Genomic DNA, 23,279 nt, shown 5'->3' on the forward strand with positions numbered 1-23,279 from the left:
CCTTCTTCCTGATATTGCTGTCATTCGGAACCGCTACATCGATCACTACGGCCGTCTTCTTCTGTTTGTCTACCACCACTATGTCCGGTTGGTTAGCCACCACCATTTTGTCCGTCTGTATCTGGAAGTCCCACAGGATCTTAGCTCGGTCATTCTCCACCACCCTTGGGGGCATCTCCCATTTTGACCTCGGGACTTCCAGGTTATACTCGGCACAGATGTTCCTGTACACTATGCCGGCCACTTGGTTATGGCGTTCCATGTATGCCTTGCCTGCTAGCATCTTGCACCCTGCTGTTATGTGCTGGATTGTCTCTGGGGCATCTTTACACAGCCTGCACCTGGGGTCTTGCCTGGTGTGATAGACCCCAGCCTCTATGGATCTTGTGCTCAGAGCTTGTTCTTGTGCTGCCATGATTAGTGCCTCTGTGCTGTCTTTCAGTCCAGCTTTGTCCAGCCACTGGTAGGATTTCTGGATATCAGCCACCTCCTCTATCTGCCGGTGGTACATACCGTGCAGGGGCCTGTCCTTCCATGATGGTTCCTCGTCTCCCTCCTCTTTCTTGGGTTTCTGCTGCCTGAGGTATTCACTGAGCACTCAGTCAGTTGGGGCCATCTTCCCAATGTATTCTTGGATGTTTGTTGTCTCATCCTGGACTGTGGTGCTGACACTCACCAGTCCCCGGCCCCCTTCCTTGCACTTAGCGTACAGCCTCAGGGTGCTGGATTTGGGGTGAAACCCTCCATGCATGGTAAGGAGCTTTCTTGTCTTTATGTCAGTGGCTTCTATCTCCTCCTTTGGCCAGCCTATTACCCCAGCAGGGTACCTGATCACGGCCAGGGCGTCCGTGTTGATGGCCCGGATCTTGTTCTTACCATTCAGCTGACTCCTCAGGACTTGCCTGACCCTCTGCAGGTACTTGGTGGTTGCAGCTTTTCTAGCGGCCTCTTCATGGTTCCCATTCGCCTGCGGGATCCCCAAGTACTTGTAACTGTCCTCTATGTCTGCAATGTTGCCTTCTGGTAGTTCAATCCCCTCAGTTCTGACTACCTTCCCCCTCTCTTTGTTACCATCCGACTCCAGTCCGAACGACATTCCAATGTCATTGCTGTATAGCCTGGTAGTGTGGATCAGTGAATCGATGTCTCGTTCACTCTTGGCATACAGCTTGATGTCATCCATGTACAGGAGGTGGCTGACAACTGCTCTGTTCCGTAGTCGGTATCCGTAGCCAGTCTTGTTAATGATCTCACTGAGGGGGTTCAGGCCTATGCAGAACAGCAGTGGGGACAGAGCATCTATCTCCTTGGTAGATCCCGCACTTGATGGTGACTTGTGCTATGGGCTTGGAGTTGGCCTCTAGTGTTGTACGCCACATCCCCATTGAGTTCCTGATGAAGGCTCTTAGGGTCCCATTGATCTTGTACAATTCTAGGCATTCCAGTATCCAGCTGTGGGGCATTGAGTCATAGGCCTTCTTGTAATCAATCCAGGCAGTGCACAGGTTGGTCAGTCTGGTCTTGCAGTCTCGGCTGATTGTTCTGTCTACCAGTAGCTGGTGTTTTGCGCCTCTGGTATTCTTGCCAATTCCTTTCTGTGTCCCGCTCATGTATTGACCCATGTGCCTGTTCATCTTAGCCGATATGATGCCTGACAGGAGCTTCCATGTAGTACTGAGGCAGGTTATTGGTCGGTAGTTGGAGGGGACCGGTCCCTTCTTGGGGTCCTTGGGGATCAGGACCGTCCGGCCTTCAGTTAGCCATTCCGGGTGTCTCTCGTTAACTAGCAGCTGGTTCATTTGTGCTGCCAGACGCTCGTGGAGGGCAGTCAGCTTCTTTAGCCAGTAGGCGTGAACCATGTTGGGCCCTGGTGCTGTCCAACTCTTCATACTGGAGACCCTTTCTTGGATATCTGCCACTGTGATGGTTACTGGACCCTGTTCAGGGAGGTCGCTGTGGTCTGCCCTCAGATCCTCTAGCCACTGAGCATTGCCGTTATGGGTTGCATCCTTCTCCCATATGCTCTTCCAGTATTGCTCCGTCTCCAGCCTTGGTGGTGCTGTTCTCTTATTGTTCCCTTGCCAATGAGAGTACACCTTTGCTGGTTCTGTGGAGAACAGCTGGTTTATTCTCCTGCCTTCTACAGCGGGGAAAATAAGTATTTGACACATCAGCATTTTTATCAGTAAGGGGATTTCCAAGTGGACTATTGACACAACATTTCCACCAGATATTGCCATCAAGCCAAATATTGAAGTCATACAATCAAATCAGAACATATAAGTATACAAGTTAAACCATAATAAATAAAGTGAAATGACACAGGGAATAAGTATTGAACACACTTTATTCAATACTTTGTAGAAAAGCCTTTGTTGGTGATTACAGCTTCTAGACGCCTCTTGTATGGATAGACCAGTCGTCTGCATTGCTCAGGAGTGATTCTGGCCCATTCTTCCACACAAACGGTCTTTAAATCTTGAAGGTTCCTTGGGCCTCTTTTATGAACTTTAATCTTCAGTTCTCTCCATAGATTTTCTATGGGATTTAGGTCAGGTGATTGACTGGGCCATTCAAGCAACTTGATTTTCTTTCTTTGAAACCACTTCATTGTTTCCTTGGCCTTGTGTTTGGGATCATTGTCTTGCTGAAATGTCCACCCTCTTTTCATTTTTAGCTTCCTGGTAGATGGCAGCAGATTTTTATCCAGAATGTCCCGGTACATCTCTCCATTCATCCTGCCTTCAATAATATGAAGTCTGCCAGTACCCCTTGCTGAAAAGCAGCCCCAAACCATGATGCTTCCACCCCCAAACTTGACTGTTGGTATGGTGTTCTTGGGGTGGTGAGCAGTGCCATTTCTTCTCCAAACATGGTGTGTAGAATGACTGCCAAAAAGTTCAATTTTGCTTTCATCTGACCATACTATAGTCGTCCAATAATCCACAGGCTTCTCCAAATGCTGTTGCGCAAATTTTAACCGAGCCTTGACATGCTTTTTGTTCAGCAATGGAGTCTTGCGTGGTGAGCGTGCATGGATGCCATGGCGGTTCAGTGCATTGCTTATAGTTTTCTTTGAAACAACAGTACCTGCTGATGCAAGGTCTTCCTGAAGTTCTGTCCGAGTGGTTCTTGGCTCTTGGAGAACCCTCCTGATTATTCTTTGGACTCCTCGGACAGGGATCTTGCGTGGAGCACCTGATCGTGGCAGGTTTATGGTGAACTGATGCACTTTCCATTTCCGGATAATGGCCCCCACAGTGCTCACAGGAACATTCAGCATTCTGGAAATGCACCTATAACCATTCCCATCAAAATGCTTTTCAACGATAAGATTACGAAGATCTTGAGAGAGTTCTTTGCTTTTACCCATCATGAAGTCTTTCCTGTGTGCCTTCTGGGTAATGAGGAGCCTTTATAGGCCATCAATTAGGACTAAAGCAGCTGATATCAATTAGTACTGATAGGGGACAGGATTTCTCTATCAATACTGACAGATTTCAGGTGATCTCCTGGCTTTCTATGTCATTTTGCCCCTTGTTATCTCCATGTATTCAATACTTATTCCCTGTGTCATTTCACTTTATTTATTGTGGTTTAACTTGTATACTTATATGTTCTGATTTGTTTGTATGACGTCAATATTTGGCTTGATGGCAACATCTGGTGGAAATGTTGTGTCAATGGTCCACTTGGAAATCCCCTTACTGATAAAAATGCTGATGTGTCAAATACTTATTTTCCCCGCTGTATCTCTCTGGTGTACCTCCTCAAGCGGGGTTAGGGGTGCAACGATATTCGTATCGATATTGAACCGTTCGATACAGTGCTTTCGGTTCGGTACGCATATGTATCGAACAATACAACATTTGTAATTTATTTTATCAATTTTCCTTCTGACGATGCTGTCTGTGTGAAGCACTCAGTGAATCTGTGTTCGACTACTCCGCCTAGGCTGCACTGTCGAGCGCAGATCCACTGAGCGCTCCACACAGACAGCATAGACAGAAGAAAGAGCGCAGGGCACCTCCCCCACCCTCATTCAGATCTGGCGTTTGGAATTATTTTGGTTTTCATGTGACGTATGACCCTGAAGGTAAGCGAGTCATGGACTAAAGTAAAACAGTATGTTGAATGTGCCATGCAATGCTCAATTACATTGGTGTGAACTAGTGTGTTAGCGCAGTTAGCTCGTTAACGTGTTGGCCGTCTAGCCCCATGCACGGAGCGATCGGCGGTAGCTCGTTAACGGAGATTTGCCGTGTTGTGGCGTTAAGGTCATTTCAACGAGATTAACCTGAAAGCACTAGTGGGAACACAACGAATATGACTGCACATTTACGCCGACATCATCCCAGTGCAAAGACAAGTGGAAGCAGACAAAAAAAAGCAAGCATGCTACTAACTTTAGCCGAGTCATTTAGACAGCTGTTAGCACATGATTCTCCTTATGCTGCTGAGAATATAGCCCAGAAGAAGCGGATAGTATAGCTTTTATTTTGGAAAGAGCCATTTCTCTGTAATAAACTCTCTTTTCCAAAGATGAGTGATTCCTCAATCAGATACAGGGCTTGCAATATCGCTAGCCCGACGTCCCGGAGCTAGCGATTTTTTTCAGTCGGGCTACCAAAATCTAGCTCTTCCCTGCCCGTCGGGCTATTGTAGGAAAAACATATGTCAATGCTTTTGCATTCTTTCAGAAATGTAGCTGGGTAATTATGTCATTGGCATCGGTGAGCCACTGTCAATATGTGACATATTGAAGTCGCGTTTGAATTTGCGCTTGTTTTTTTGCTTTCACTTTGCAATCGTGCGAACTGTGTATAGAGAGCGACAGCACTGATCTGTGAGTGATGATAATTTGTGCACCAATTCCTCTGACATCGTCTTATTAATCGTTAGCTTACTATGCAAACATGACAAGTGAAATCTCCCGCAGCTTAAACATGTGAGAGGTTGATCGCGCAGAGAATCGCTGAGCTTATGTGAGTGCGTGTGTAAAAGCAGCAGGATATATATTTCAGTTCTGCTGAGCCAAATAAGACAGGTCAGGGTGAAGAAGTGACAGCCAAAGAAAAGCTTACCACAAAACGGAGAAGTTCTGACAAATCAGACTATAAGGCAAAAAGAAAGTGCAGCTTTATGGTTTCATGGACAAAAGAATTTCTGTGGCTGCAATATGACGAGCTAAATAACCAGGGCTGCACATAAGTGGTCCGCAGGTGCGCATTCACTGTCAAAATAAAAAACATGCACAAGGGTTAGGGTTAAATTTAAAAACTGTACTTTTGAGTTAAAATATATATTTATAATTTTAATAAATGACAAATTAAAAATGCATGAACATTTTTTGTATCGAAAAAATATCGAACCGTGACACCAAAGTATCGAACCGAACCGAACCGTGAATTTTGTGTATCGTTGCACCCCTAATATATATATATATATATATATATATATATATATATATATATATATATATATATATATGTATATATATATATATATATATATATATACACACATACATATATGTAGTGTTTTACCACATTATTTAAAAAAAAACATATCAAGAACCTAAAAATCTGAAGTCTGCTGAGATCCTGGCAATAATAATTTATCAAAAACTAAAGAAAAGTGAAGATACAGTTGTGGTCAGACCTTTATTATCCATGATTACTTGGGCCTTTTAATAATTGTTTTGAACTGCTCTTTTTCCATGCTGGAATGATTGTAAAGTCTTTAATTTGGCTGCATACGTTTCAATTTATTTTGGATTTTCTTGAATCCACACAAGGTCAAAAGGGTACATACATGCTCAAACATATACATGCACTCACTTAAATATTTAGTAATGAAAGCTGAAGATTATACAGTGCCAGGGCTTTGTCAAGTTTTTAGCGATCACGATTGACGTTGCTGGCATAAAAAGGATTTCTTTGACACCCGTGGAATTGCCCAATACTCAGAACAATGGGAAAGTCCAAGGATTTCAGTTAAGATCTAAGAAGGAAACTGCACATTTGCACAAGTTAGGAAGGTGTCTTGGAGCCATTTCTAAACAGCTTCAGCTGCTAAGATCAGTTCAAACAATTGTACATAAGAACAAGTTATTTATTTATTTATCACCACTTTGCAACGGTCTGCAAGAAGATCCGCATTGTCACTCTCGCTTAAGAAGAAATTGGGTAGGATGTTCAGGAACAACCTATGGACCACCAAAACTCAAGCCTACCATGAACTGGAAACTGTTGGAACACCAGTGAAATGAATTTTGCATTTTCATGGAGTAAGAGAGTACTGACTGAGAAAGAAGCCCCTGCTCCAAAATCGAAACTTTCAAGCTCAACTGAAATTTGTGCTGCCCACGTGGACAAGCCAATTGTTTTCTGTAGAAAGGTTTTATGGTCACGTGAGACAAAGACTGAGGTATCTGGCCACAACATCAAGAGATGCTGCGTGGCATTTCTTGATATATGCAGATATAGGAGTAAAGGTGAGGCTTTCAAATCTGAGAACACTCTACCAGCTGTCAAGCATGGTGGTGGTAGCATCATGGCTGTTTTACTGTTAGTTGTATTTATATATAGTACAAAAAGGACAGACTAATGAAAAAGGAGAATTCCCTCTAAATTTTTCAACTTCACCTAAAATCAACAGCTAGATGGATGAAACTGGGACAGAATTGTGCATTCCAACAAGACAATTATCCCAAATGCCCAAACTGGTTTTGGAATGAATAACACAGGGTACCTTAACCCTACTGAAACTGTATGGCCTAAAAGACAAGTCCATGCCACGAAACCAACCAGTCTAAATGAACTTTACTAAGTCTGCTTACAAGAGTGGTCACATATCCTGCCAAAATTATGCCAAAATTTGCTAAATTACATTTAGTCAAACGCCATTTAGCCATTTATGCCCATGATGAGTGTATGTACACTTGTGTGCACAAATATAATTGCACGGCACATATTACATTTATGGATCAGGGACAATTCAAGTTCAACAAAGGTATTAATGAAACACAGAGATCAATATTTTTCATTTACCATACCAACCTAAGCACCATCATGCTGTCAAACAGCAAAGTTTCTGCTGCGGCTGTGGTCTGATAGAAAGGATAAATATGGTGTCCTACTGCTCAAATTTAACCATAGATATGCTTTTGTCCAGAGGGGCTGGTGTGTCACGTTAAGTCAAGTCAAGTCCAATCACGCCAAGCTGTGCCAAGTCGGCCTGTCAAGTCACGTCAGGTTTATGAGTGCATCTTTGAGCGTGTTTCAAAACAAAACTTGGGCATAAACAAACTTCCTTACCTCTCTCTCACGTTCAGTCTTTGTCAGATTGATCTGTTTAAGCATCTGCGAGCGTTGTTCCATCACCAGGGTCTTCTCGTAAGTGTAGGCTGAGATGTCACTGTCATGCTAAGAAAAAGTAACGTGTGGGTTTATTATGCATATGTTTTCTTACTACAGCAATCCAAATCCAAAACCTGTCCCCATCTCTTCTGACTCATCTTTTGACATTCAGACAGAATGCAATCACCGCTTACTTCTTTTTTCTTAGATAGGAGAAAATTCACCTGTGAAGGGTTAAGGCTGAAGTATACTAGAACAGAACTAGTCCAAGCAAGATGCTGACAATTTTAGACAGCCTTTTCTTGAAGACATTTGTGGTATGGACCCATTGTTGTACACACAAAAAATGACAAATTTGACTCAGGGAAGAATGAAAAAAAGCTTGTGTGAGAAAATTACACTGCTGCCTAGTTTCTCCCCACTGCACACATGGTTAGTCACTTCATATAGTGCACATGAATGCCTAATTGCAGGTTTTGCTTAGGAAATGTTGAAGAAAACCACAGGCTCTCTCTACTGCCATGAAACATTAAAAGTATTATACACTAAATTACAAGCGATAAAATTCTTATTCCTTAATTAAGGGCTTTGGAAAGCCAGACCGACACTCAGCTTTACAGTGTGCTGCTTTTCTAGTAAACACAACCTAGGGAAGGAGGCTTCAGACAATATCCGATCACCTGATATTCATATTTCATGCTGTCCTTTGTGCCATTTACTGGGCTTCTGTAGTGCAACGATCTCAGCAGTCGTGCAGTACCTTTGCCTACCTTTGTGTAGTCTAAAGCAATCAAGCTTTGAGCATTACTGAACATTGTAATGATGTTGCCACCTGAAAGGTACTGAAATTAAAGTACACAATATGAACAAAAGTAATCTCTGCAATTGTTTTCAGTGCCGTTGCCACAGGTGTATAAAATCAGGCACCTAGCCATGCAGTCTACAAACATTTGTGCTTTGTTCCAAAGAGCTCAGTGAATTTGAGTGTGATAATGTAACAGGATGCCAGTGTTGCAACAAGCCATTTTTTTGCAATCCTTGTAGGTGTTCCACAATCACCTGCAAGTGGTGTTAATGCAAAGTGGAAGCATTTAAGAATCACTGCGACTTAGCCACAAAATTAAACTGCGTAAAGTTACAGAACAGGGTCGCTGAGTGCTCAGTACTTCTGTTCATATTGCGTTTGTATAGAAAGCATATATCTTGCTTTGAGTTAACTCACCATTTCTACAACTTCTATCATGGCATCGATACGGAGGTGATAGAGGAATGTGGTCAGGTCCTTTTTCATCTGGATGCTGTTGTCGTCCATCTGGGCCACAGTAAAGATGCGCATCTTGCACTTCCTCCAAACCTGCAGAGCAACAACAAAATATGAGGCATCTCCTCACTCTTCTCATACGTCTGTATGGACATAAAAAAATGTCATTAAGCGTTCATATCATCTGTAAGAAATTTGGTTCTGATAGTGTGAATCCAGATTCTACATTGCCTTTACATGTTTGTGAGTGCATATGGATTTCTTTAAGTAGTAACTATTGCAGGGTACCTTGTGCTGGCGGAGCAGGAAGGGCAGCAGCATCAGCATGCCTCCATCATGGACGATCCACCACACGTCAATGTGACCCTCGGTGAAGCGTTCGCCGTTGGATGGGAAGGCTGAGATGTTCTTTGGGACGAGCAGAGCCAAGTTAGCGACGGTAGTTTCTCTGACCAGCTCTGCAGAACAGGCAGACATGGAAAGATTACGATGTGTTGGTTACACTGCATCTGCATTTTTGTTTTGAATGTTTTCTGATAAACCTAAATGGCTATGGCTGATATCAATCAGTGATTTTATTTTATATATGAGCCCTTGTTTTTGGCAGTATTTTTGTTCTTTTTTCCTTCCTAGTAACCAACCAATGAAGTTCCTCCAGTGCTGATGCTCGTCTCCTTGCTTCCAGTTGCGTGGCCATGAGACCAAGACAGCATTGTGTTTCAGGCCTCCCAGCCCACTGGCCTGGAGCAGATGTGATGTAGCATCACGCAGGTTAGAGGACACAGTCACCTGACAGAAGCCCTTCACCTTCTCTGTCTCCATCAGCTTACGCAGTGCCTAGACAGGCAAGAGGCAAGGCGGAGAAAAGAGCTGTTACCACAACAAGCACCGCTTACTATGAAGGTGGTAACGGTCAGACTTGATGTTTCATTTGATTTAAAAATATATATTTGCAATAACATTTTGGGGTTTATGGGCTCTTCCAGAGTCATATTTTACATTTTCAAATACTTAATTAGCTATATAGAAGAAACAAATATACATTGAAAGCTATATGTAAGTGTTTAACATGATTTTTGATAGATGTGCAGAAAAGTCTGCAGGGAAAATATAATTAAGAGACTGCAATCAACTTGTGGTGACACAATATCGTATAGTTCTGTTTACAGTAGCTTCTGTAACTGGATTTTAGCGACAATAGTGCAGATATTGGTCTGTTGTTGTTGCAATGCATTGTGCTGAAAAGTTTAATAAGTTCCAGTGACTGAAGAGGTACAGGCTGTCATTTACAACATTACCTGCTCTGCACGCTGCGCCTGTTCATAGTTGTTCAAGAACGTGCCCCCTAGAGCTGTCCCAACAATAGTTAGACCTTTGCCTGCCTTCAGCTGGTTGGTCAGTGAAAGCAGACGAGGCTGCTCCACATTTTGCTCTGCATCTGTACTGACCAGCACCAGCAGCTGAGGCCTGAAGAGAAGGGAGATCAGAGAGGAGAGGAAGTGATAAGACGGAGTAGAAAAAAAATAGAAGAGAAATGAAAAGAACAGGAAGAGCTGTGAAAAGACAAATAAAGCCACGGGGAAAGGAAAGGCTGAGATGGCCAAGTAAAAGTCCTTGTTTGGAAGGAGAGAAAGAGAAAAAAAATAGCAAGAAAGGTTGATGTTAATATGAATTTACAAATACTTGATTCTCCGACAGCTGTGACAAGAAGGGTCCTATTACGTGAATAAATGAGAAAGCGCACAGACATGTGGTTAATTCCTACGGTAATTAGAGTCATGGTACAGCAACACAGCATACGTGTGTCATACCTCCAGTTTTTGGTGTGTGGGGGACCTTCCTCCAACCGCATGAGAGCGTAACGTGCAGCACTTAGAGACAGACCCCGTATTCCATCGCCCCATTCTTTCTCCGCACTGTGACACAGGCAAGTGCCAATCAATATTTGTCAGTCAAAACATGAACAACAGTTTTTGCAGCTTCACTGTGAATTTAAGAAGTGACAGTGATACAGACAGCCCACCGAAACAAATCCCCTTTTAGATGACAGTTTGACACAATGCAACATGATCACAAGGAATCACAGCATTTAAATACTCAGTGTGTATAGGTCTATACGATAACACTAGAAACATGGTTGATTAGTTACGGTCTTTCAGTCACAGATATGATCAAATTTCCTTCACTTTTCCATGATGCTACACCTAAGATACAGAACTAAGGCTAAAGTAAGAACAGAACAGCACACCTGCTCTGCTTTAAAAAAGCACTACATGCTAAGAGATCTGCTAAGAAAGAAACAGTAATACAGCAGGAAAGTTAAAAAAACATTGTTAGTGGAAATAAAACCTAAAAAACACCAGTTTCCATTTAAATTACAGACAAAAATTACAACTTGGAAAGAAAGACCATTTTTACTAAGTATGAAAAAACAAAACAGAAACCACCTTATATAAAATACCATCTAAAATAACTACCAGTCAAAAGTTTGGACACACCTTCTCATTTAATGTTTTTTCTTTATTTTCATGACTATTCACATTGTAGATTCTCACTTAAGAAATCAAAACTATGAATGAACACATATGGAATTATATAATTAACAAAAAAGTGTGAAAAGACTCAAAACATGTTTTATATTGTAGATTCTTCAAAATAGCCACCCTTTGCTTTGCACACTCTTGGCATTCTTTCGATGAGCTTCATGAGGTCGTCACCTGAAATGGTTTTCCAACAGTCTTGGAGGACTTCTCAGAGATGCTGAGCACTTGCTGGCCTTTTTGCCTTCACTCTGTGGTCCATCTCATCGCAAACCATCTTGATTGGGTTTAGGTCAGGTGACTGTGGAGGCCAGGCCATCTGGTGCAGCACTCCATCACTCTCCTTTTTGGTCAAATAGCCCTTACACAGCCTGGAGGTGTGTTTGGGGTCATTGTCCTGTTGAAATGATGCTCCAACTAAATGCAAACCGGTCTGGATGGCATGCCGCTGCAGGATGCCGTGGCAGCCATGCTGATTGAGTGTGCCTTCAATTTTGAATAAATCCCCAACAGTGTCACCAGCAAAGCACCCCCACATCATCACACCTCCTCCATGATTCGTGGTGGGAACCATGCATGTAGAGACAATCTGTTCACCTTTTCTGGGTCACACAAAGACACGGCAAGTGGAACCAAAGATTTAAAATTTGGACTCATCAGATGAAAGCAAAGATTTTCACTGATCTAATGTCCATTCCTTGTGTTTCTTGGCCCAGACAAATCTCTTCTGCTTGTTGCTCTTCCTTAGTAATAGCGTTTTCTTAGCAGTTATTGAACAGGTGATGTAGAGATGTGTCTGCTGCTGGAACTGTGTCGCATTTATATGAACTCTAATGAATTTAGAGAGATGAATTTATCCTCAGCAGCAGAGGTGACTCTTGGTCTTCCTCTCCCGGGGCGGTCATCATTTGAGCCAGTTTCACCATAGAGTTTGACAGTTTTTGTGATTGCACTTGGGGACACATTCAAAGTTTTTGTAATTTTCTAGACTGACTGATTTTCAGCTCTTAAAGTCATAATGGACTGTTGTTTCTCTTTACTTAGTTGATTGGTTCTTGCCATAATATCAATTCTAACAATTGTCAAATAGGGCTGTCAGCTGTGTACCAACCAGACTTCTGCACAACACAACTGATGGTCCCAACCCCATTAAGAAGGCAAAAAATTCCACATATGAACCCTGACAAGGCACATCTGTGAAGTGAAAACCATTTCAGGTGACTACATCATGAAGCTCATTGAGAGAAGGCCAAAGGGTTTGCAGCGTTGTCAACAAAGCAAAGGGTGGCTACTTTGAGGAATCTAAAATAAGAGACATAAGACATTTTTTTCTTTGCTACATAATCCCATATATCTTGCTTCATACATTTGATGCCTTCAGTATGTATCTACAATGTAGAAAATAGTAACAATAAAGAAAAAACATTAAATGAGTAGGTGTGCCCAAACGTTTGACTGGTAGTGTACACAGAGAAAGTATTTGTATACATATGATTATTAACTGAACTCAAATCTTGCAAAAAAATTTTGAAGAGGTTTATTGAACAACTTTACCTAGAGTATAAAGTCTGAGGAAGATCACATATAGAATAAAAAACAACTCAACCAATAAAACAAAAATGTTAAGATTTGCTAATTAGACACCTACCATCTGTACTCAAACTCAGTCAGAAAACTAACTGAAAATAAAGTAAACTGAAAAAAACACCTGATACAGAAAAACACTCACCCTGCAAACTCAATATACTTGTAGATGGAACCGGCAATTACCATAGCGACAATGGCGTAGTACCAGGAACAGAGGAACATAAGAGTGAGACACAGGCTCATCCCCAGGAAGGAAAGAGTCCTATAGAGTGGAATGCAGAGGCAGACAGAAACATGCAATATAAAACGTTTGTGAATCTTGAAATTCAGCTGTTCCTTCACTTTGCTGTTGGTGAACTGACCAGTGGTAGAACTTGAACCGTGGTCTCCAGTTTGGTGTCCTCAGCAGTGTCTGGAGTGCACATGCCAGATTCACAAACATGTAGCACATCAGGAAGAACCTGCAGGAAACACATATGAACAGGATATAACAAACCTCTTCTTACTTACTCTAACAATATAAGAAAGAGCTCACTCATTGAAATCCAGAAGGGCTGTTATGTTAACATCTATGACATTCACTTGTATTTATGACTGCATTACCAAAGCAGAAAAGTGGTCTACCCCTCTGAGACCATAAAATTTGGTATTTGCATTGTTTAAGTAATAACAGGGGACCAGCTGCTCTGAAATCCCCCACGGTTTTATTCCCCTTAATCTATTTATTTTTTCAAATGGCAAGAAATTAAAGGATTTTTTCCCCAAGTCTTACATGGAGAGGATGGGAGCGACTGCATCCAGGGAGGCAATGAGGATCCCACTCTCGCAGATACAAGCCGTCAGCAGGAGGGACCATGTGGGTTCTCCGTTGGCCTTCCCGTGGCCAAAGATCTACAATGCCGGCACAGAAAACATGTTTACACCACTTCTATTTTAGGAGTATGTCTGCATAAACGTCTTCCTCTACCTTTTTAATTCTAGTCAAGTCATTACATGTATATGTTGACTGTATGTAATAAATACAAAACAGATTCTATGAAAGCAGAGGATGTAATAGTGGTGATGACACCTATGCATTTATGCTTTGAAGCCTCACAGTTAGCATCTTGGCCTTCTTGCTTTTTTCTATTTTGAGGAGAAGAACATATTAGGTTCTCTATTTGGATTTAATATTGAAACGACTTTATTGGTACTAATGTCATTATTGATTCAATTTACTCTGATTACTTTCCTTACTGATTCATTATCAATTTTCTATGTGAAAATTGGTGTATAATACAATTGTTTTACTGCACGTCTCTGAATATAACATTGATAAAAGTAAGTTAACTGTTGAGACTTTGATTAAAATAGATTTAATACTTTTTGTGATGGTTCTTCTCAGCTCAAATCCATCCCCAAGAATGCACACTCACAAATTAGCAAACTATCAATCACTAATGTGTCCAAAGAGACCTCGATTTATTATATTTTGTACTGTAAATAAAATAATAATTTACAAAATGAACAAGATTGTGTAGTGAAGAAGAACTGAAACTAATAACTGAATACATAAAATCATTAGGATATTGTTTTCTGAGCTAAATCAAGTAAGAAACAGAGTAACTTTCTCATACTTCCATACAATTTCGTTTCTTTTTTTGACCCAGGGGAGTCACCACCTATTGGCCATTATAAAGAATGCACTTTAAAGCCCCTTGCCCATTGGTTTCACTATGTCCACTTCTTCTATGAAGTCTGCTGTAAGAAGAAAACAGACTGACCCGAAGAGCGGGCACAATGCCATCCTTGGCAATGGCCTGCATGAGACGAGGCGCTCCCGTCAGGCTCTGGAGGCCTGCTCCACAGGTGGAGAAGAAAGAGCCAATCACAATCACCCATGGTGATGGCCAAGCCAATGTGCCAATCACTAAGTTCCCATGGACGCCCTCTCCGAACCTAAACACGATTAACCAAGTGGTCAGTCTCAGACTTATTGTTGTATTTAGGGATGATTTTTATTCAATCAAGGATAGACTTACTTGTCCCTGAGGACCACACCCTCAATGCAGGCACCAAACAGAACCACACTGGACATGTCTGAGCAAATATGGTTCAAGAAAGTAAAGTCATTTCATAACGATATAAATAAATGGTAAATATTCAACACTTTTTAGTGAGCCTTGGTTTAGTGATTATAAGAATTATAAACCGTTCCATCTGAAGATGCACTTAATTATCTGATAAACCAATTAAGTGCATTTGCTGAGGAAAGACGTCAATCGTTTTTGTGTAGTAAATCTCTGAGATAAGATGCATATTACATTGCATGTAATATGTCTTGGTTTCATTAACTGGTAAGTGCATAGGCAGCTCAATGATGTGATTAGAGATCCTAATCAGATCCTAATCAGATCAGCCATTCCATTATAGCTGCTTCAGACTACACGGTATAGGCTGCCTTATATGTTAAAGCACATAAATGGCAGACATGTGCTCAAGAATTTTGTACAAAGAGAAAAAAACTTAAAGCATTCATTGAAATATTAACAAGGTTTCACATGACAAAATAGCTCAAACTCTAATACCAAATTATAATACCAATATTATTCAGAAGCCAGCTGCCATGATTTAAACAAAGATAGGAAATGTGTTCTCATGAATGGTAGATTCATATTTTGGACTACTTGAGGGCATTAGACTGGTATCACAGAAGTTATGGCCTTTTCAAATTTAAAATGCTGACCTTTAATTATGAGGCTTCTTGCAGGCCAGTGAGTGCGTTTGTGCAGACACGTTAGTTAAAATCTAAAATTTGTAAACTTGACCTTTTCTTACAGTGTCCTTTATGAACTGATCCGTTTTAAATACCACTACAAATTCATTATCCCAAGTTTGATCACAACAAGGCCAGACATAAAATATAGGTACAGTGAGGAAATAATTATTCAGTCCCCTGCTGAATTTGAGAGGGTCCTCATTTACAAAGAAATGATAATTCTCTAATTTTATGGTAGTTTCATTTTAATGGAGAGAAACCTTAAAATTAAATATTGAAAAAAAAACCCAATCATTACATATTTGTGTGTCAGTATTTGTTTAAGTATTGTACATGTGGCACACAGATTATAATCAATCACTAAATAATTGTAACTTGCAACACCATTTCACAGAGTCTTACGTCCCACTACCATGGGTATGAGCTAAGAGTATTCAAAGGATGTCAGAGACAAGACTAGACCTGCACACGGCTGGAATTGGCTTCAAGACCACCAACAAGAAGCCTGGTGAGAAGGTAATAGCTGTGATTATTCATGTAAGATTTTGCCTCGTGGGGGTTAGGATGATCATGTGAAAGATGGTGGATCAGCCCAAAACTACACAGGAAGAACTTGTTAATGATCTGAAGGCGATTGGGACTAGTGTCACCAAGAACGCCATTGGTAACACACTACGCTGTAATGGACTAAAGTCTTGCTGTCTCCCTGTTTAAGATGACACATTTATGGGACCATCTGATGTTTTCCAGTGAACTCAGAAAAGACTTGGAGAAGGTGTCTTGGTCAGAAGAAATCAAAATCAAGCTCTTTGGGATCAACTCGATCCTTCCTGTTTGGTGCAAGAGAAATGCTGAATAAACCATTTCACCAGTCAACATGAAGGTGGAAGCATTATGCTTTGAGGCACTGTTTTTGCTGATGGTACAGGATAACTTGACTGGATTGTGGGGCCAATGGGCGGTAAAATGTTGGACAAGAGCCTCTTTTCTTCAGCCACAACACTAAAGATGGGTTGTGGATGGGTCAGCTACCATGATAATGACCCAAAACATACTGCCAAGGCAACAAAGAAGTGGTTAAAGAAGAAGCACATTAAGGTCACTGAATGACCTAGTGCAGGTGTCTGCAACTTTCAACATTAGAAGAGCCATTTTAGCTCCTCCTACCAGACAATGGGAGAAAGAGAGCAGCACAACTGGAAGATGGGCAGATGATGGCTGTAATTGGGAGAGAATCAATTAATAAACCGGTATATGTGTAACTCTAATCCTAGCCCATGGCTCATGAACCACATTTTGCAGCTAAAGAGCCACATATGGGTTGCGAACCACAGGTTGCTGACCTGTGGTCTAGCTAGTCTCCAGAACTCAATCCTATACAGAATCTTTGGAGGGAGCTGGAGTTTCGAATTATTAAGTAACAGCCAAGACAATGGCAAATTCCTCCTTAGGTGTACAAACTGGGTGACCAGCTACATCAAACTGACAATGGTTTCTCTGCCAAGTGCTAAGTCATACTTTGTTTGGGGGTAAAGATACTTTTTCATTTAATGACATTCAAATGAAGTCAGAATTTTATGTATCGTTTTTTCTTCTGGAGTTTTGGTTGATATTCTATCTTTCTCCGTTAAAGGGACACTATCATAAAAACTCTCCATTTCTTTATAGGTGAGAAAACGTATAAATTGAAGGGGATCAAACAATTATTTTCCCCACTGTATATGCAGTGGTGTGTGTGCATAACAACTGCCGTGACGGCAGTTGTTAAAGGATACAGACAGTAGAGGTGGTGGTGATGGCTGCAATTGTTCCAATGGGGATTGACTTCTGTGCATCGCGCAGGTCTCCAGAACGGTTGGATCCAGCCATGATCCCTGGAGAGACAGTGAAGTGACAGTTGTTACCAAGATCAGAGATTTGTGCACATACTGTAGAAACACGTGTGCTACAAACAGCAGAATGTAGTAATTTCAGCTAAACTCACTCAAGCTGAATAAATATAAATGTCTGACATTGAGAACAACACCAGGGATGCCATTTCTCAGATGGTTAACAAAAGAATCACTCAGCAGCACACTGATAAGTAAACAAATTAATAAATGTGTCAATGATGAACAACAATAAGAAAAAACTAAGTGGACAGAACAGTTTATGCTTTCACCTGTCACAGACGGGAAGTAAATGCCAACCAGCAATGTGAAAAAGCTGGTGATGTCGGCTAACACGTAGCGGTTAGCGTTGGTTAGAGGATCGTCCTGGTCTTCCACTGACTCCATCTTATCCCTGGAAATGAGGTCCCCTTTCTCATAGTAGTTTCCAAACAGGTTGTCTGGATTGGCATTGAAGAAACATAGAGAGGACTAGAATTAAAATATTCATGCAGACAGAACCTGAAAATAGGTGTTTTTAATCCTTCCATGTTAGCCAAATATTCAATTGGTGACTGAACTCCATGACTAATTAACAAATTTACTTTATTCTTCAGCCATTCAAAATTGAGTTAGTCACTATTTACAATTTCTAATTAGTTTATTAAAATCAGTAAAAAAAAAGATGCTTTCAGAAAACAGAAACATGAATTACTTTGCTTGAGTAGGTGGATTTGGGAGGTTTTTATCTCCCCCTAAAAATGGGAGATAAAATATGATATGTTTTATCTCTAAAAAATAAAGTCAAAAAATTAAAGTGACTTTTAAGTGTGACTCCTTAATTCAGAGTTTACTGTTACACCAGGGTAAAACAAGGTTTGCCTAGCTGTGGTTTTTCTTAGGGTTTCAGGAAGCCCAAGGCTAAGAAATAAGTTTGCTCTACTTTGTCTTTGTAACACTAAATCACCATTTTTAACATTTATTAAAAAGATCTGAAAGCAAATATCTAGAAAAATGAATCAACTTTTTAAGTTCTTTTTACAACATTTAAAGCTGCTCGTACTGGAGTGTTTCTTGATGGACACTCCAGTACTATAACAACAGATCAATGGGAAAAACAGGACATTCAGACCTAAGAAAGTATTTTATCGTAAACATTTCATTTAAAAAAAAAGAAATCTAGAAAAGAACGCCAATGAATTGTCAGTGACTCAGCAGTATAGAAAGATGATAATTGGATCCAAAACGAATGAACCAACCTGCCAAGATTCCACTAGTGACCCCAGGGATGCCCTGGATCTCAGTCACATTGTTGGCAACAAAGTATTTGTCACAGGTAGCGTTGAGAAAAGGTGAATCACAGAACATCTGCCACAGCTGGGTTGTGACTGTCCCATTAGCTGTCTCAATGGTCTTGGCACAAACATCAAAGGACTTCCACACCAAAGTGCGATTCCCCAAAACACACACCCTAGAGGAATAGAAAAGCACACAATTTTGAAATACTGCTGCTGTAGCGACTTTTGTGCATGCGTGTTTGATGTAAACAATTTATTTGGACTTTTTTCTTCTTTAAATTAATTTTATAGTTAAACAATATCTGTTGTTTTAAATTGTTTTCTGACATCTATTGACACCTAGGTTAAAACAATGATGGGTATCACATTATAACACTTAGTTTTCAGGTAAATTCATCTAATTTTTAAATATGTAAAATAAAAAATAAGGCAAATTAGTGCTGGTGCCTTTGTACCACTGATATAATAATGGCATGTTCTCCAAACCTAGCATGTAATTATGTGTTGCTTTTTCTAAAACAGCATGTAGATAAGATGTGTGTTAGTCTGGGCTTTTGTTACCATTTCAGCTTATATAATATTGGATTATCTTGGCTCTAACTGCTTACGGGAATACAGGTGGATCCATGGCGGTCTTGATGACTCCGGCGTAGACAGCCAAGATGGAGAGAATGACGCATGCCAGAAACACGAGTGCCAGCTTGTTAACATATTTTACGCCAACGAACACCACTGTGGCCATGGAGGTCAACAGGATGGTCCCGTACACGCGCATGTTGTTAAGCAGGGCGGCCTCGGCCTCAGCACCCTCTAGGCCCTCCAGGGGAAATATGGCTGCTTTGGGCACAATGTAGATCTGCAGAGGAAAGGAGCTTATTTATTTATCTTTGACTTTATGTATCCAGGGAAATCAGCAGTACTTTTATCTTAAAAAAAAAATCCAGAAAATATCATTGCTGCTCAAGGACATCTTAGTGGTACATGTTTTGGAAGTGCGACTTTCACTCCTCACCTTCTATGGCCTGTCTGGGGATTTAAACTGGCAGTTTTCAGGTTACAAACCTGCCTCTCTACCTCACTGTTTGCTGCTAAATGGAAAAGAAAGATGTATATATATATTTTTTTAATTTAATGTATCATTTTTTCTGTGTCATGTCAAGTGTACAGCACTTTGTTTTCTCCTGGTAGTTGTCTGAAAGTGCTATATAAATAAATTGCTTGCTTGCTTGGATATAATAAAAAAGGTGAGAAAGGCAATGAGGGATGAGATGAGTAAAAGAGGACAACTCTGTGAAGTGTGAATATATGCGATGTCACATTAAAAGTCCTCTAATGGAGCTTGAAGCACCAACTCGTACTACTGGCTGCTATTTTAATTCTTAATTAAACAACTCAAGCATGGTATTAATATTAAACATTAACTGCCATTATTACACTTTTACTACGGGTCAGTCTAAGAATAGTCAGAAGCTAGATGGTAAACCCCTAATTAGACCGTCACTATCTGTCATCAGGTTTAGATGATTCATTGCAAGGCTGTTACATAAGTGTGGAAATTTGTGTCTTTTTTCTCTCAGCCTGAACACTCTTTATCACTATGAAGAGCAACAAGAGAACAAGCAGTGAGTTGTGGTTTCGGTCATTTGGCTGAATGCTAAGAACAGCACATCACTAGGCAAACAAATCGTAGCTTCACGGTGAACTCTTCATGGTTCCTAAAATAGCAGCATCAGTTTGTGTTCCTGACTTGGGTGGAAGGATGAAACATATTCAAATCAGTCTTCCTCGAGATCCGCTCCTTACAATTCTGCAAGGATTGTTATTTTACAATGGAAACTAAGCCAGCTTTGACCCAGAAGACAGAATTAACCTCCAGACACGATCAAACTCCATATCCATTAGAGGCATCCAGAATAATATTATTAACAATAAAAAATGACAGTTGATAACAGTGGACCAAAGTGATGAGAGCTGTTTCAAGGAATGATCCTGTTACTCAGGCAGTGTCTTCATCCCTTATAATGCAGTATTTGCATAATTACCCAATATCCCATGCAACATGGAGGCATTGCAGTGGAAGAAGTGTGGAGTGAAAGGCAGAGGAGGAGAACGAGAAACAGGAGGAGAGAAGCGAAAGATTGAGATGAAAGATCGCGCCATTTCAAAAACTAATCAGAATTCACATTGAAGAGCACATACTGCGAGAAGAAAATAGCTTCAAAGCAAAGTGATGATGAAAATCAACCAAAGGAGAAGAACATGCAAATACTCTGCTTTGTATTTGTTAGAAGCGTAACATTTTTTTTTGTTTCACTTTGCACTGATTGGATTTCAGGAATATCAGAAGTTTCATTGATGTGGGTCTGACCAGTTGGAATAAACAACCCCCCCCCTCCCAAATTTCAATGAATATACTTAAATTAAGGATTTTATGGTTTCTTTTTTTTTATTTTTTTTTATACTAGACTTGTTGTACTCTCTAATAACTATTCCCCTCTTTAGAAAAATTTAGTCAGCCAGAGGTTTGCAGGCAGGATTAAAAACGAGGGATCATATTCCTTCTGCTGAACAACAAAAATAGTAACAAGCATGGATGAGATTAACAAGCAATACAGGTCATTGTAGCTACAGGAGTAAATCTATCAAATCATTTTTTTAATATATATTTAAAGTGGAGATATTATGCTATTATGAAGGCAGATAACGATACTAACTGTGGCCAAAGTCAAACACCAAGTCAGCCAGAAAGATAAACAAGGATTATTTTGAACTGTAAATCATACAAAGCTACTCTGCGAGAGTCCAGGAATACACACTTTGATCTGGAAATGCACATAATAGGACACCTTCAGAGGAGGAATTTGACATTTGGAGAAATACACAGTTGTTAGAGTTGGACAAGAAGACTGACACACACTTAATATGAAGATTGGAAAAGGGTAAAACAAACTCACTCTAAAATGAACAAACAAGCAAAAAAAAGAAGCTTATATTACAACACTGAACAATCACGTGAAAACAAAATTGTAAATTAGTACTGGAAAATGTTTGTTGTTACCTGGTTAAAACAAAGAACAGAAAGAAAAGATTAGCCACATTCCCTGCACACATTAGTGATTAATGTTTAAATACCTCTGGGCTAGAGGTTTTGTTTGGCTCCTTGCCTTTAACCATTGAAACATTTCCAATGTTGGCTTCAAATCTGCTCGGACCAGAACAACATGGTGCAAAAATCGTTTATATATTACCACTATAATTGAATCTAAAGGGTAATATTTTGCCACTGGAGCACAACAAAGTTCCCCTCAGAGTTGCGGGTCTGACAGTGTTATCACCTTGGTAAAAATTGTCAAAATGTGATGTTGGAGGGTTTACTGCAGGGAAGAAAAAGCTGTGATTTGAGTGGTCATCGTCTACTAACCTGGCAGCTCACATCGTTTTTCTTTTAGGTCATCGTGGTCTTGTGACATCACGGATGAATAAGCTTGAAATGGATGTCATTTCAAATAGACAGGATATTAGACGCTTTTCTCTCTCACTCACATAGAAGTGAACTCAAAAAATAAATAAATAAATGTGGCAGCTGTTTGGGATGTATTAAAAACGTCCAAAAACGAGCATTTAACCAGAATCAGTTCCAGAATAAATAAGTGGTTCAAAACAGGCAGTTCACCTGAGGAGAAGTGCATCACTTAATATGATTCATAAGACTATCTAAGACTTGGTGATCGCTGATTGGTTGAGCCATGATGGGGTGAGTCAACTTTTAAATGGTCCTTCCACACTCCAGGCTGGATGTTTGACACTAGCAGATAAGCTGTTTTCACACATGCGTTTCATTTCTAAACATTGGTGAATAGCAGAAAGAGGTGAAGCTGTTACAAGACAGAGACCTGAACAACGTGGACAGGACTTTATTATTATTATTATTATTATTATTATTATTATTATTGTTGTTGTTGTTCTTTAACCACTTGCATGGTCTGAGGGTACAAATGCCATAATATTAATTATGGCATTAAATACTAATAAACTATGCTACACTAATGAAATGAAAAGAAAGTTAACATGTTACTGCCTGGTGATGACATTAACAAAGTCAGAGAGAGTGAACACAAAGAGGGCTTCATTCTCACCAAGAGGAGCTCAATAGCTCCGAGGATGTACATGGCTCCAGCGTACGTGGTCCCCAGGTAGAAACAGATTCCGACCGCTCCCCCAAACTCAGGGCCCAGTGAACGGGAGATCATGTAGTAGGAGCCTCCAGCTACACGAACAGCACAAAATCACTCTGAAGTACTCATTTAATGGGTAACTTTGTCTGTGAGAAGACTAAACGATGACATCTCATGCTGAACCATACATATATTTTTGTATCTGTTAATTAGTTTTGACATTAGCATGTCACCATGGTGAGTGCAGACATTCACTTCAATTTTGTCTCTTTTAACGACTAACATTTTACACAATCAAATAAAAGAAACTTGACAACAAAGAACAAGAGAGATGTTTAAAAAACTGTCCACTGTGTACACCAGTGAATATCCAGCAGATTTCTTTAAAATTAAAAAACGATTTCCATACATTAATGATAGAAAATAGTTTT

At 40.3% G+C, this 23,279-nt stretch overlaps 1 protein-coding gene across 5 annotated transcripts in view; it reads right to left on the reverse strand.

Annotated features, from left to right (window-relative positions):
* The window catches only part of slc12a5a (solute carrier family 12 member 5a), a 197,630-nt gene that overhangs the window by 12,496 nt on the left and 161,855 nt on the right, over window positions 1-23,279 (reverse strand). For all 5 annotated transcript variants that reach the window (XM_086293399.1, XM_086293397.1, XM_086293398.1 and 2 more), the window contains exons 6-21: window positions 22,810-22,940; window positions 19,282-19,529; window positions 18,635-18,846; window positions 17,669-17,836; window positions 17,283-17,381; window positions 14,771-14,828; window positions 14,513-14,687; window positions 13,522-13,640; window positions 13,112-13,210; window positions 12,892-13,011; window positions 10,434-10,538; window positions 9,921-10,089; window positions 9,264-9,459; window positions 8,911-9,080; window positions 8,584-8,715; window positions 7,320-7,427 (exon numbers count right to left, since the gene is read on the reverse strand). In XM_086293399.1, the coding sequence (XP_086149525.1) occupies window positions 7,320-7,427; window positions 8,584-8,715; window positions 8,911-9,080; window positions 9,264-9,459; window positions 9,921-10,089; window positions 10,434-10,538; window positions 12,892-13,011; window positions 13,112-13,210; window positions 13,522-13,640; window positions 14,513-14,687; window positions 14,771-14,828; window positions 17,283-17,381; window positions 17,669-17,836; window positions 18,635-18,846; window positions 19,282-19,529; window positions 22,810-22,940 (2,309 nt within the window). The remainder of the gene's footprint in view (window positions 1-7,319; window positions 7,428-8,583; window positions 8,716-8,910; window positions 9,081-9,263; window positions 9,460-9,920; window positions 10,090-10,433; window positions 10,539-12,891; window positions 13,012-13,111; window positions 13,211-13,521; window positions 13,641-14,512; window positions 14,688-14,770; window positions 14,829-17,282; window positions 17,382-17,668; window positions 17,837-18,634; window positions 18,847-19,281; window positions 19,530-22,809; window positions 22,941-23,279) is intronic.

Source organism: Aulonocara sp. 'chitande type north' Nkhata Bay, linkage group LG5, assembly GCF_057382095.1.
Source record: "Aulonocara sp. 'chitande type north' Nkhata Bay isolate Kocher_YH1m ecotype deep benthic linkage group LG5, A_spYH_male_GT1.1, whole genome shotgun sequence".
Taxonomy (NCBI): Eukaryota; Metazoa; Chordata; class Actinopteri; order Cichliformes; family Cichlidae; genus Aulonocara; species Aulonocara sp. 'chitande type north' Nkhata Bay.